The sequence below is a fragment of the Acanthisitta chloris genome, unplaced genomic scaffold (genome assembly GCF_000695815.1).
Source record: "Acanthisitta chloris isolate BGI_N310 unplaced genomic scaffold, ASM69581v1 scaffold23993, whole genome shotgun sequence".
NCBI classification, from domain to species: domain Eukaryota; kingdom Metazoa; phylum Chordata; class Aves; order Passeriformes; family Acanthisittidae; genus Acanthisitta; species Acanthisitta chloris.
This window is the reverse complement of record NW_008664607.1, coordinates 76,869-90,497: the sequence shown is the minus strand read 5'-3', so window position 1 is coordinate 90,497 and position 13,629 is coordinate 76,869. Positions and strand designations below refer to the sequence as shown.

General features: G+C 41.0%; 1 protein-coding gene across 1 annotated transcript in view; it reads left to right on the top strand.

Moving 5' to 3' along the window:
- Positions 1–3,255: 3,255 nt before the first annotated feature.
- The window catches only part of CREB5 (cAMP responsive element binding protein 5), a 73,946-nt gene continuing 63,572 nt past the window's right edge, over positions 3,256–13,629 (top strand). The window contains exons 1-3 of the mRNA XM_009071440.1: positions 3,256–3,310; positions 7,872–8,029; positions 10,166–10,276. Of these exons, the coding sequence (XP_009069688.1) occupies positions 3,256–3,310; positions 7,872–8,029; positions 10,166–10,276 (324 nt within the window). The remainder of the gene's footprint in view (positions 3,311–7,871; positions 8,030–10,165; positions 10,277–13,629) is intronic.

Sequence of the window (13,629 nt, the reverse complement as noted above, 5' to 3'; positions counted from 1 at the left end):
TTGATATTTTTCCTCAATGAGCCTCAAATTTTTCACATTTCCTTGCATTTGCCCTGCCTTTAAAAAGAATGGTCATGTTAGAAAGTGTTTGTGTAAAGCTTTATTGCTGTTACTATTCCTGGTTTTAAGTCAGCTGCCGTTTGGTGCATTTGTGTATTTTTGCTACCTTTTTTCTTCCATGAAAACTGATACACCTTTATTTGTGGTGCTGCATAATCATGGGTTTTCCCAAATAACTAAGCTTGGTTCTATCTGAGCTGAGAGACCATAATGGCAGCGGAATCAGTTTGACATCGTTGCTTGCTTTTATGATCAAATCATGTTTATGCTGCAGTTTTTCAGTTTTATTCATTTTTTTTTAAATTTTATTGCAAGAATGTGTTTTTATATGGGCTAGTTCTTTATAATCCCTTGAACCTGCCTTTTGCAGTGTTTCCCTGTTTCACTTTAACTATGCCATTATCCTTCACGTATCATTTGTGAGTTCCAGCTGTGTGCATAACACTATGCAGAACATAAACTTCTCTGAGGAGGTTATAGTCTAAGAAACTATTCTAACATTTCTTATTTTTCTTGTAATGGGTCAGGCAATAAGACCCAGTGAAATATTTAGAGGGAAGAGAAGATTGAAACCAGCAGTTTCTAAGACCTGTAAGAGCCAAAAGGCAAATGTTAATGGGTTCTGTGAGGCTTCCAAGGACCTGCTGGTCCTTGTACTTATGCTGAATTTGCAGAGGTTTCTTAAACATGTGTTCAGGAAATATAGGTGGCATTAGCACAATTGGAGCTTCTAAAGGCAAGATTTATCATTGACTAAATCCTTAAATAGAGTTTGGCCCACTAAATACATGACATGTCTGCTGATTTGTGTGGCTTTACTCCTACAATCTTGGGTGAAAAGTATAGAATTCTTAACAAATTTGGAGTCATTTTGCCACAGGTTTACAGTATTTTACTGTACATATATCCATTCTGTCTTTTTTTTTTTTCTTTTTCTTCTTCTTCTTTCCCTTCAGTTAGGTGTTCTGTCCTTGTGAATTAAAGCAAGGGAGCAAGAATGCATTTCTGATGGAGTTGCTTTGCTCCCAGTGAACAACTTCTCCTCAAGTGGCATCGAGGGATATGTGAATTGAGAAGTAACATCTCTTTTGTTGCTTTTGACTTTGTCCGTATCATTTCATATCTCTATGCTGCTTCTTGCTCCTTTTGTGATGCTTGTTGCTGAATTCCTTCTACCTCTGTGCCAATGTATAGCTTGTTATCTTAATTGTGCCAGCTCTTCTGAAACGCTTACATAGGCTTTCCCTTTACTTCCGAATCAAGCTTTTTGTCATTAGGACTTTTTGCAGCTTAACCTTATCTTATCTCAGTCCTCCAGTTTCTCATTACAGTGTCAAGCATCACTTTAACTTTGCTAGTGTCTTTACCATCAGCTGGTTTCTCTTTCCCAGGGTGAAATCTCTTCTTGTCCAACACTGGGAAAATACCTTAAGGTAACACTTAGATGAAAATATATGCACACTCCATTAAAAAATCTCTACAGAAAGCATAGCTTTGTCTGGATGCTTCCCAAATCCTCTAAGTTATGAGCCACAGTTTTCCCTCTCTAGAGTGTTGCCCTTCCTGTGTCTCAATCTTAGTTACTCCCTTCCTCTTGCAAACTTCCTCGGTCCTGTCATTTCTGAGCAAGCCAGTTAAATAAAAAACATACAAAGAAACAAAAAAGCAATCAGAGAAGTGCCTCTAAATTGTTTTCAGTTCTTTAGCATATTTATTTGCTTATGTGTTCTGTCTCTGTCTTCTACTTTGCATCAGGTTTGTGTCGCTAGATTGTAAACACGCTGTGTAAGAATTGTCTCTTATCTGTGTTTGTACAGTGCCAGGCTCTATGGTGTCCTGGTCCTGACTGGGACCTTTGGGCACCATCACAGTATAAATGTCTGCTACTGATAATAATAATCTACCCACATCATGCAGATGTCTGAATTGTCTGAGAAATGCAAACAAGGATCTTTACTAGGTTGGCAGGGAGCCATGAATTTTAGGTGCCAGTTTTCTTTTCCCCTGAATACGGTTTGGCTCTTTGAAAAACCTGGTGACACAAACCTCCCACTTCTTGGAAAGCTTGGCTGTCTTGTGATGCTGTGATTAAAACATCGTTAAACATGGGATACAGCAGGTCAGGTGAGGTCCCATGCAACTATGCGAGATATTCCAAGTGCTTGACTGATGCTTTGTTGTTGCTTTCCTTTGTGTTTATTTTTTCTTCCCTCCTTTGAATGACAAATAGATAAGTTGAAACTAGACAGAACTGCCCTACTTTTGGGGGCAAATAGTGGGCCATAAATGAGAAAAGCTCTAGCTGGATTGATAGGCTTATGTAATGGCACTGGGGTTCAAACAACAGCAGAGCAGCAGTAAGTGAGGCAGCCACTCCAGCCAGAACACTTTTCTCAGATTGAAACATCCCCTCCATGTCTTTGTCCTTTAATTGATTCATTCAAATATTGAAGGCCCAGGGCAGCATTTGGACCAGGTACTCTGGCTGCAGTAGCTGCCATAGGAGCAGTTTGCAGCTTGTCCACATGCTCCAGTGAACTTACTTTTTAGCAATGGAAGGTTTAATTGTGACAGTACCTGGATGCCAATGAGACATTCAGAGGGTAGACTGTAGCCAACTGTGGTCATTCTCAGTATGTAGGCTACTTGGGTGCTTCAGCCTGAAAGTGACCCAAATCATACGTGTATTCCTTGAAAGGAACCAGGCTGCTTGCGTGCAGTGATTGCTCCTCATTACATTGATCGTAGTGATATTGCTGACTTCTTCACCAGTGTCTGCCTGTTGCTTCCACTCACTCTCCCTCATTCTGACCTTGATCTACAAGTGTTTTGGGGCAGGACCTCACCCACAATTTTAAACCAAAGCTTCTAGGCACTGTTGTAATATATATGTGCATAGATAGATATAATAGATATAATAGATATATGTAATAGATATTATTAAAATGATAAAAGTCTGGTCAAGTGTGGAGTGTGGTGCAGAAATCCCTCAGCCAGTGCTGATCTGGCATGCCAAATTGACACAGCACAAACAGTCACCTGTGGCTGCTCCTGTGTGAGCTGGCTGGGTCTGAAGGCTATAGAAAGTCAAGAGTTCCTTTGCTCCAATGCAACACAATATTCTTCTGGCTTGACTTTTTCCACACCAAAGCTAACTGAAGTGGAACAGACTAGGTTGTGATGTACATATTCTCGATGACCTTGCATGAATGCTACATGCAGGGGAGTAAGGACAAGGAGAGAGTTCATGGTAAGAGTGCTTTACCATAATAGAAAACATACTGCAGTGATACTTTAAATAGCATCAGGCCTTTTGCACATAGCCCCAAATGGTCTAGGTTAGTATGAACCGACACTCATGAGACCTCAGCAGCAAATTGTCATCTGCAGAAATTGTCTTTGAAGACTACAAGTTAAGGGAAGCCTAGCCTTTTAATAGACAAATGCAGTGTTTAGTCATCAGCCTATCTAGAAAACTGGGTCAGATACGTGTTGCATCATATCAGACAGAGTATTTGGTATTAATCAAGGAGGCACATAGTGAAGTATATATCATACATATTTGATTACATTAGTGGAGTTATCTTTAATCATTGGGTAGGGTCATATGATGGAACATGATCGAGTCACCATGGCTTAGAAGGGTACCACCCATCTGTTTAAATGTTAGTAAGGATGAGTCATGGTGTTAGCACGACCGTGCAGAGGAAGGAGAGCCAATGTGGTCAGTTACAGCAACTTGGCTAACATGTGGTATTTTACTAAGCCACTGAAATGCTATCCATCCAGGCCACATACACCCAAAGAGAGAGTGCACAAATGCTGGCCGAGACCCCATCATATCCAACAGGAGGCTTCTGCTGGAACACAATGAAAATTCTTAAATTTGGGGAAAATCTCATGGATGGCTGCTTTTTCAGTGAGGTTGAGCATGTGCCAGTTCTCTATCTTATCTGTCCTTTATTTGTGGGCTGTTTGCCCAACAGCCCTATTTATTTAGCAACACAGGTGCCAAGGAATGAAAATCCCACATTCAGCAATATTGACTGACAGGCTGCAGGCAGCACCTCCTCAGCATTTACAAAGAGAGGAGCAGAATTATGTGTCCAACATTAAAAATAACAATTATAAACTCTCACTGACTTTGCTGCAGGATAGAAAGCAACAAAAGAGGTTGTGTTGTCCTTGGAAGAGGAAGAAATGTCTTAGACAAATCGAGTATCTCAGCCTGTATGGTCCTGTGCCATACACATTCCCTGAGCTTTGTGAGAGTGAGTGCACATGAGCATATGCTAATCAATGACCAGTATTCAATGCAGGAGGAGTGGAAATATCCATGAGTCCTGGCCAATGTCGGTTTCCCCGATGGGTAGGGAATCTGGTGTGCATTATGTAGCGCTTTTATTGGTGGCAGGAGTGCTGCAGGTTTTTCAACAGAGGGTCAACCTTGAAGTGCAAGGTTTCTCTGACTGCTCTGCACCTCTTTGCAAAAACACACATGGGAACAGACTAGCAGGAGTGTAGCAAGAAAAAATACCTGAAGTTTTGAGGATCTGAGGATTATTTTCCCTCTAGCTAAGTGTAAAGCATATGCAGACCCACAAAATGAAGCAGCGTTAAAGGTAAAACTGGAGACAGCAAGGAAGCTTCTTTGCCATTTTAATAAATACCAATAATTCCCTTTTGCCCAAGTCCCAGATTCCCAAAGTCATTACAGCAATTTTGGAAATTTTTTTGGCTCTGGAACATATAAGCAAAACTCAAACCATGCAGTCTCTTGAGAATCACTTGCACAAATTGTATAGGTCAGGCCAAAATAAGTTTCTGTCAAACAGCCTAACACCTAAGCTTATTATGAAACTGGTGAATTGTACAAAGGGTCTGAATATGGGACACTCTCAGAATGAGTAAAGTGGGGGGCTGGGCTGTTGTCATGGTACATGTTTTACTTTGGCCCCACTGAAAACTCAGGTGGTATTTTTATTGAATGCATTGCTCTGGTTAGCCAGAGCAGTTCCTGTAGACTGTGTCTAAGCTGGTGGACCCAGAGGACTCCAGAGCTCCAGTGGGCAGGTGAGTGCACACCTCAGTCTTGTCACAGGACAGGCATGAGAGTGCACTAGCACTTTCTCCTTTCCTGTCCACTTCTCTCTGCCTGCTCTCTGGGAGGAAACCCTGTGTGTGACCCCATCAGGGGTTGCAGCACACTCCATTCTGCTCCTCAGATGCCCCAACCCTTCTGTCTGGCACGTAGACTTTGAAAGTATAAGATAGAAAAGACCTGTTTGAGCTTGTCTGCTGCTTTGCAGGGCAGTAGTTTTGGTGAGAATGTGCCAGTGGGAAGTGGACCCTGCTTGTGGGGGTCACACAGCCTCTGAAAAACAAACTGAGATTGCTCTCCTTCTCATATGCAACCTGGTATCTCCTCACTTTTTGTTTGCAAAGGAGCACTGAGTCTGCTTTCTGTGCTATTTTCACCATGTCCTAAAGTTTTGTGTGAATAAGTGCTGGTGCATTGGCCAGATGTGTTTAAGTGGACAGTAGGATGGGTCAGGGGCTGAGTACTTTAAATATATTTTCTGAGCTCATTTTTCCTCCACTACATCCATTCCACTTTTTCTACCTCCATGGCTCTCCAGGCTTAGCCTTGTGCTGAGCTGACTGAAGAGTCCCCTATCCCAGATGCTCATTCATGCTCCCTCACAGTGCTTATTGCACCTGCTCACAAGATTACACCACACATTTGGAAGATGTTGTCTTGAATTTCTTTGGGGTGAAATGAAGATGTAAGTACATCATATTCCTCCATCAGCAGATAACCAGTGAGGCATAGGAACAGCTTCTTGTCTGTGTCTGAGATACATTTGTTGTTGTTTTGGGGTTTCTTTTTTCCCCCCTTCTGAATAAGTACTGTATGTGTCTGGGAAGATTTTTAAAACATTCTTCAAAACACAGGCTTTTTCTCTCAATGGAGAACCAAGACAAAAGGATGAGTTCTGTTGTGTGCAGCTGCTGAACAGGGGGCAGCTGAGGGCAGAGAGGTGGGAGGAGCAGGGTGTCCGAGTACAAGGGAGTTGGCAGGGCAAGGACTTTGACGTGGCATTTGTTGTGACAGAAATGTTTCTGGGGCAGTGGGTTTGAAGAGAGGAGGGTTGAAGGACTGCTCGTCCAAGGATGGGAGACACTGGGGAGTTTTAGGGAAGAGGGGATTAGATGGTTTGAGCTCTGGACAAGAGAGAATGAGACTTGTAGGTCAGACAAAGATGGTTTTGCCATCAGACAGGCACCTCCAATTTGGGACCCTAGATGTGATGCCTTCCATACTGCATATCTGTGAATCCCAGTGCTTGCAGTCTTTGGCTTTTTTGTTGTTGTTAGACAACTGAAAGTGACAGCTAAAGTTGGAGGAGGGGTGTATGTATTCATGATTGCCAGTACCACTTACAGTTGGAGGGGCAAGATGTAAAGCCTCATCATTTGGTGTGACACAGTTCAGATCAAGTGGGATAAACAACTGTCTTCCTCCTTGCAACTCTACTTCCCTGACCAGCTAAGCCCAGTTTTGAGGCTTTCATGGCTAGCTGTGGACTCATCACTGAAGCAAAGGATGCTTCTACCAAGGCTGAAAATCAACCCTGATGTTTAGAGTCTAGACTCTTTCCATGCTCCCCCCTGCAGAAGCTCTTCAAGGTCCCAAATTATGCACCCTTCTCTCCTGTCCTTCTCATACCTTTAGGGGTAACTCTCCTTCCCAATAAACAGTGTAAACCATGTGCTACAATGCAGAGCATTCTGTTCTCTGAGAATTTATCATACCTACTTGTACTAGCAGTGTTCATTGAGGTACTATATGCTAAAGTTTTCTTATTTTCAAGCTTTTTGAAAAGGTAACAAGTTATACTCACCCAGAACTTCAAGCAAGTCACACCTTCTTCAAAACTAAAAAACCCCAAACCAATAAACAGCTGATTAATTTAACTTGCAAGACCACATTCTTAAAGGCTGTTTTCAAAGTGGAGTCCCAGCTTTGTTTAATCCATTAATTTTATGATTCTTCTTTGTGAGCAGGCCTGCTTTCTCACATGCACTCTTTTCCCTGTGCTGTACTTAAAAAAATCCTTCTAAATCTTTTGAATCCCTTTTGCCAAAATATCTCAACTCTGCTTTTTATAGCCTGTACATTTTGCCTTTACAAGCTGCTTAATCTGAATGTAATTTTCTTAATTTTGTTTCTCTTTTTTTTTTCTTTTTCCATTTTCTGTGTCCTGGTGACATGCTAAGTGGTAAAATTAGTAACCTCTCTTCAGAAACAAAGCTTGGTAGTGTTTCACAGGAGAGAATATCACAAGCAAGATGAAATACTCATTTTAGAATAGTTTATTTACAGATGATGAAATTTCAAAATTAATTTAAGGGTGCTTAATTTTCTGCCATAGTCTCCAAAACTGTCATCCAGATATTTTTGATCCCTAGGGCTGAATTTACAGCAGTGCACTGATGTAGGATGCCAGGAAATTTCCATGCTTTATCTGTAGAAGTCTATTGCTGACCACTGTAAGATGCAGAGGTGCAATAGACTGAGACCAGCTGATACATTTACATTCATGTTCCATCAAATGAACTATACTGGTGCTTTAACCGGTGAAGAGCAGAAGGAAGGTGATTCATCTGCTTCTTGAAAACTTTCTGTTCCACTGATTTATGCAGGAGAGGACAAATCCTGGATTGGTTCATCTGTGCCTACTTGTCTAGAGCTGCCTGTGCCTAGCAATGGCTGGCATGGTAAGGCTTGTTTTGGTCTCTGTATGTAGCCCATGACAGGTTTCTTTTCTTTTCTCTTAGGCCTGTCCCAGGTTCTCTGTCTTCACTACTGCACCTACACAACCGACAAAGACAGCCTATGCCTGCCTCTATGCCTGGCACCCTGCCCAACCCTACCATGCCGGGATCTTCTGCTGTACTCATGCCTGTAAGTTATTTGGTTTAGATTTTTGTGTTGGGAGGAAGGTTGTTTGTTGTTTGATTCAATATATAAAGAGGTGAAATTCTGCTAGATTTTCTTAAAAATCAAAGCGTAATGAATTAAGTAAGCTGGACCTTTTTAGGGTTTCATCTTACACAGGAGTATTTCTGATGCAGTTAATGGCAGGTTAATTGGTGTGAGAGTGATTAAAAGCAGTTTATATGAGACTACAGTTTCTGGTTCTCACACTTGGTCTCGTAGGTGAGATCACTATGTCTGTGCTGGAACAAAAAGATTTTTCTGAATTCAGACAAAACTGGAAAAGCTGTGTCCATAAGTCATATCAGTGAACTCTAAGTGATCCTCTTGTTTGTGCGAGATAGCCAGCTAACAAGAAAGAAATGTGACTTACTTTTCTGACCTGTCAGCTTGCACTTATTTAGAATTCAGTCATGATCACTGCTCATCTTTCTCTCATTTCTGCAGGGATGGGAATATTTCCCATCCAGTGGGAGCCAAAGGGGTACTTTGCAGTTATAGCTTCAAATTCTTAAATGATTTTAACAACCTTTTCAGTATAAGACCTTTGGGAAGATTATGGATGCAGAAGAGTAAGGTTGACATGGGAAAGAGAGGATGGGGAAAGGAGAAGTTTCTGTTTCATTTCACTGTGTTCGGTTTGGAAGATAACCTGAGAACGATTGACTATGAGGGAGGAAAGTGCTGCTTGTTCTGGCTTTGCTATCAAGGAGGACACTTCACAGGGATACAAAGATTCAGGTCTGGCTGCTATTCGAGCAGTCATTAATAAGTTATTAATTAGTAACTTGTCAATAAGGGTCTCCTCGAATATCGACCAGGAAGTTACAAAATAGACGTCACCGTGGGCAGTTTTTTTTCTGGCCTGATTCCCAAGGAACCTGAAGTAGAGCAAACATCCAGCAACAATATAAGCTCAGTGGCTTTGGGCTGCTGGTAGGGAACCCTTTGGGCACCTTTACTTGCAGACAATCAGGTGTGCTCTGCCTGAGAGCCCCAGAGATGTGAGCATGGAATCATGATACACCCTATCAATGCTGGCTGCCATGGCTACACCTCCTGCCCCACAGCCCTCCTGAAAGGGCTGCAGGGGAGATGGCAGTGGGAGCTGCTTCTGCCTCATGGAGAGAGGGTAAAGGGCCCTGGCAGAGGCAGCTTCTCCCCCACAGCAGGCAGTGGGATATTGATGCTTCCTAAAAGCCCAGCACCCATTCTTGCAGGCATCATGGAGATTGGGACTCAACCCCACACCACATGGCACTAAAAATTTGCTCCCCTTCTTGGAGAGCTCAGAAGGATCCAAAAGCCCCTTTTTTTCTAAGAGCCAAATATTTGGGAGACTGGCCCAAAGCAAGGCAGGATGCTCAGCCCTGTCTGAAAGCAGTACCATAACCCTGCTTACCACCCCTGCCAACGCCTAGCAGTGTATGGGACTTGCCTCTTTTTGGGGAACACACTCCAGGAAATTATTTTATACAGGACTTACTGCCATTAGTTTTTGTTTGAAAGTTGTACCCCTTGCTTCCAGCCTAGTGAGATTAGCTTGCAGAAAGGGCTCTGAATAGCCAGGAGGAGTTCTGCTTTGTTATTTGCTATCTCAGCAATGCATGAAAGCTTCCCTTACAAGACATATGGAAAACTCTTCTCAGCTGAGCAGTCTGAGTGAAGGAAAATGAGCCAACTTGTTTTCCATATGCTCGAGATTGTAGATTTTTATTTATGCTTTTAACAAGCTAAGTTGGGCAGCACTGGCAGGGGAAGCTACAATTTTATACAGTGATGCTTTTAAAACCACTTAGCTCTGAGTGTTGTTATACTGAAAAGGAGAAAATCATTACAAAAAAGCACAAACCTGGGTGGCTGCTACATTTGTTTATTGAAGAACCCTTTTCTTTATAATTGGCCGTGAGTTTTCAGGGCCGATTCTGATGAAACACACGCCTGCATGCGTACACACATGCAATTCACGACACAGATTGTTATTTTTCCAGTCATGACTTGAAGAAATAAAGCTGAGTCCATTTAAATAGAAACCGAGAGTAAATTCTTGCATATGTCTCCAGATGTTTTCAAACCTTTTTTCCCCCCTTTTCCTTTTAAAAGATGGAGCGACAAATGTCAATGAACTCCAACATCATGGGGATGCAGGGGCCGAACCTCAATAATCCATGTGCTTCACCTCAAGTCCCCCCAATGCATTCAGAGGCCAAAATGGTAAGAAAATAATTTGGTTTTTTTAAATTACTGTATTTTCTCATATTGCTCTTGCACACCAGTTACCCAGACAGTGGGGGGATGTAGCCAGACACTGCTTACTTCATTCTTAGTCATACCTTATACTCTTTTTTAACACACTGCAGTAAATTGCTTCTGTGTCTATGAACTTTCAAGATGTTCCTAGTCCAAACTGAACTCTCAGCAAGAGGGAACTGAAGGGTGTGCTATCAGATCCAAACTGTTTTAAATAGGATTTTTGGTGTAGATTAGTAGAATTTAGGCAAATGGTCTGGTTGTTTCTCTAATGGTGTCTGCGCTCCACAACTTGACTTAAATAAAATTATCAGTTAATAAAGAGTGCAGTAAAAAGTGATGTGGAAGGAGTGCACACAGTCCTTGTTTTTTCCAGATAGAAGCATGGTGTATCAGGGTAACGGCAGAGCTAGAGAAGCACGGCAAACAATACATACAGAACTGAGATATTTTCTTTTTCCAGAGTGCAACAAAGGTGTTGCTATCAGAAAGAAGTGTCAGAATTTGGACAAATGTATTTTATTTATAAAAGTTGAATATCTTAACAAAAAAATGAAAATTTTTTAAAAGTTGAAAGTTGAATATCTTAACAAAAAAATGAGAATTTTTAAAAAGTTTTTCTGCGTCTTACAAGGTCAAGGCTTCTCAGGCATATGTACTGGTATAGGATTAATGTAGGTAAACTAAACTACAGGTGGGCATCTGTAAGTTTTCCCCAGCTTTATATGCACTTTAATGGAGGTATTCAGCACGAATATCCTTGGAATTGAGTTCATCAATGTAGAAACAATTAAGCTTTTTCAGTTTCAGAACTGCCATTTGCTGGCTAGTAGAAATCTGGGGACACAAGTTTTTAGTAGGGTTATTATCCTCTCAAGATATCTCTTCATAGTGGAAAACAGGAGTAACTTCATTGAACTTCTTTCAGTGGCATTTTGCCAAGGTAAAATTGTCATAAGTAAGAGAATGAAATCAAGCCAACCAAGATTAAGCAACCACATGTTTTTATGTATTTCTATTTTGCATCACTGGTACAGCTTTTAAAGTTGCTGTCTTCTATCCTGAGGAAAAAAAATCTTCATGTCAGTAGGTATGGTGCAGGCAGAAGATTCTGGGTTAAGAGCAACAACATACATGAGCTTATTCTACCTCTGTTTTCTTAGATTGGATAGGTCATGCCTTCACCTCACTGTTGGTCTGGGTTAGGCTGTTAACCCAACCTCTGTTAACACTCCGTCTAAAACCACACTCCGTAAACATGAAGCCAGTTGGCCAGAAGAAGAGCGATAGCCAACAGTGCTGGCTCCCCTAGCCAAGGAAAACCTGTGGTCAAGAGTTCTCTCTCTGCTGTACCACACAGTGACGGTGACATGCCAAATGGCAACAGCATCTGCAGCAGAGCTTGTTAAAAACTTTTTGGAATAGGCAAGTGTTCTTTCAATGCAAGTGTAGCTGAGCCAAGCTAAATACTCCTTGGCTGAATAAATCCAAAACTGGCATCTGTTTTGGGGACTAAAAGTTCTGTAGTTTACTCTCCCCCCACACTCCCTGCCTCTTTTTTACTGGAAGTGTGAGGCTACTTAAGAACAAGATTAAATTATTGGTGCATATGGTGAGAATTCTGTGCTTTAATAACTGAAAGTGTACATTAATACAAATGACTTTCTAACCTGTGTATGCAGGTTTTGTCCCTAAATCTAACGTATGAAGGCATGGTTCCTTCAGACAGAAATTGCTATCAGTTCCAAAACACAGTATAGTGAATAAGCAGCGCCTTTGCTTCTTGGGGACTTTCTGCCACTCTTCCAGGGGTGGAAAAAGTCTGCACACATTAACTCATAAGAGTAAGAAGCATAATTCAGAGCTCCAGGACCTTTCTTCTTTTCTAATGCAGGTTGTTTTGTTTTATTTTGTTTTGAATATTCTATATTTCTATATTCTGGTTTTGTACTTTGTTTCTGTTTGAGCACACAAGTAATGTGAGAAGCATCTTCATTTAGCCACTGCTTTTTATTATGATTTATTATGATTCTATTAACAACACTCTGCATGAACACAAAGTAGAAAAAATATAGGACATAGTGCAAAATTATTTCTTATATGTAAGTTCATGGACTTTAAATCAGAATCATCTGTATCACAGCTATGTTTGTTCTTACTATTAACTATTTCACTTTTCTTCATGCTCAAAGCACAAGACTTCACTTACTCTGGTGACTTTTTTTAAGAAGTCGAAACCAAGGGTGCTTAGTACCTAACCGGACTGTGTCCTGCATTAGGAAGGAATTTCAGATTTCCCTGGATTCTGCTAATACTATTACTGCTGGTGTATCCAGCACTGCTTATATTCTCTTTGGCTGGCCCCACTCTGAGAAGAATGTATGTGTCAAAACACTAGACAGAGTCGTCTAAGATGCTTGCAGCTAGTGACTGAAGTCATGAGAAGTCTGGGGGAGTTTGGGCCTGATTCATCAGCAGCCCAAATCCGTGGCAGATGGATCAGCAGTTTTTGGGAGCCTACATGAGAGAATGCAGGACAGGCTCCTCCCAGTGTGAGACCCAGATGTGAGACCAAATCCTTCTGGCCTCATGAAAGTGTACCTGAGCAATGTGAGCACCATTTGTTATGCAGCAATCCTAACACTATTTGGTGACACGTGTGAATTAATTTACCTCTGTAAAATGCACATGAGTAAAAAATAATATCAGTATGGATGCTGTGTGATGCCAGTTTTTTTAAACAAAGCAGATAGGTGACAAAAGATTCACACCCTTGATTTGTTCATAATCTGTTTGCAGTAGAAAATGGAAGCCAGTTTGATAAATACGTACATTGGCTGATACACAAGCACATCTACAGACACATATAGAATATATGTTGCATTAATATAATGTTTGTATAATAAGCAATTTATTTATCTTTACCTATTTTAATCAGCTTGTATTACCTGGCATTTATGGGAAGCTACACTCTGGCACCCAAATGCTCATTTCCTGGTTTAATTTTTTCAGGATAATGTTCCTTCAGGTATTAAAGTATTGTAGATGACATCCCAGAATTGATTTAATTTATCACAACAATCTCAGTTTCCCTCACAGTGTGCCTTTCAATTAGGTTATCACCTAATGCTTTAAAACTGTCCTAGTAAATGAATGAGTGAACATCTAAATCAATATTGCTTTCTTCTTAGATTCAGAGCTGAGTGGTTAAAACCTTTACGCTGCCCACCAGAAACGCACATTGATTTTATATTAAAATATATTGCATTGGAAAGAGGAGGAAACATATAGCTCTTAAGTGTACATGGTAAAAATAT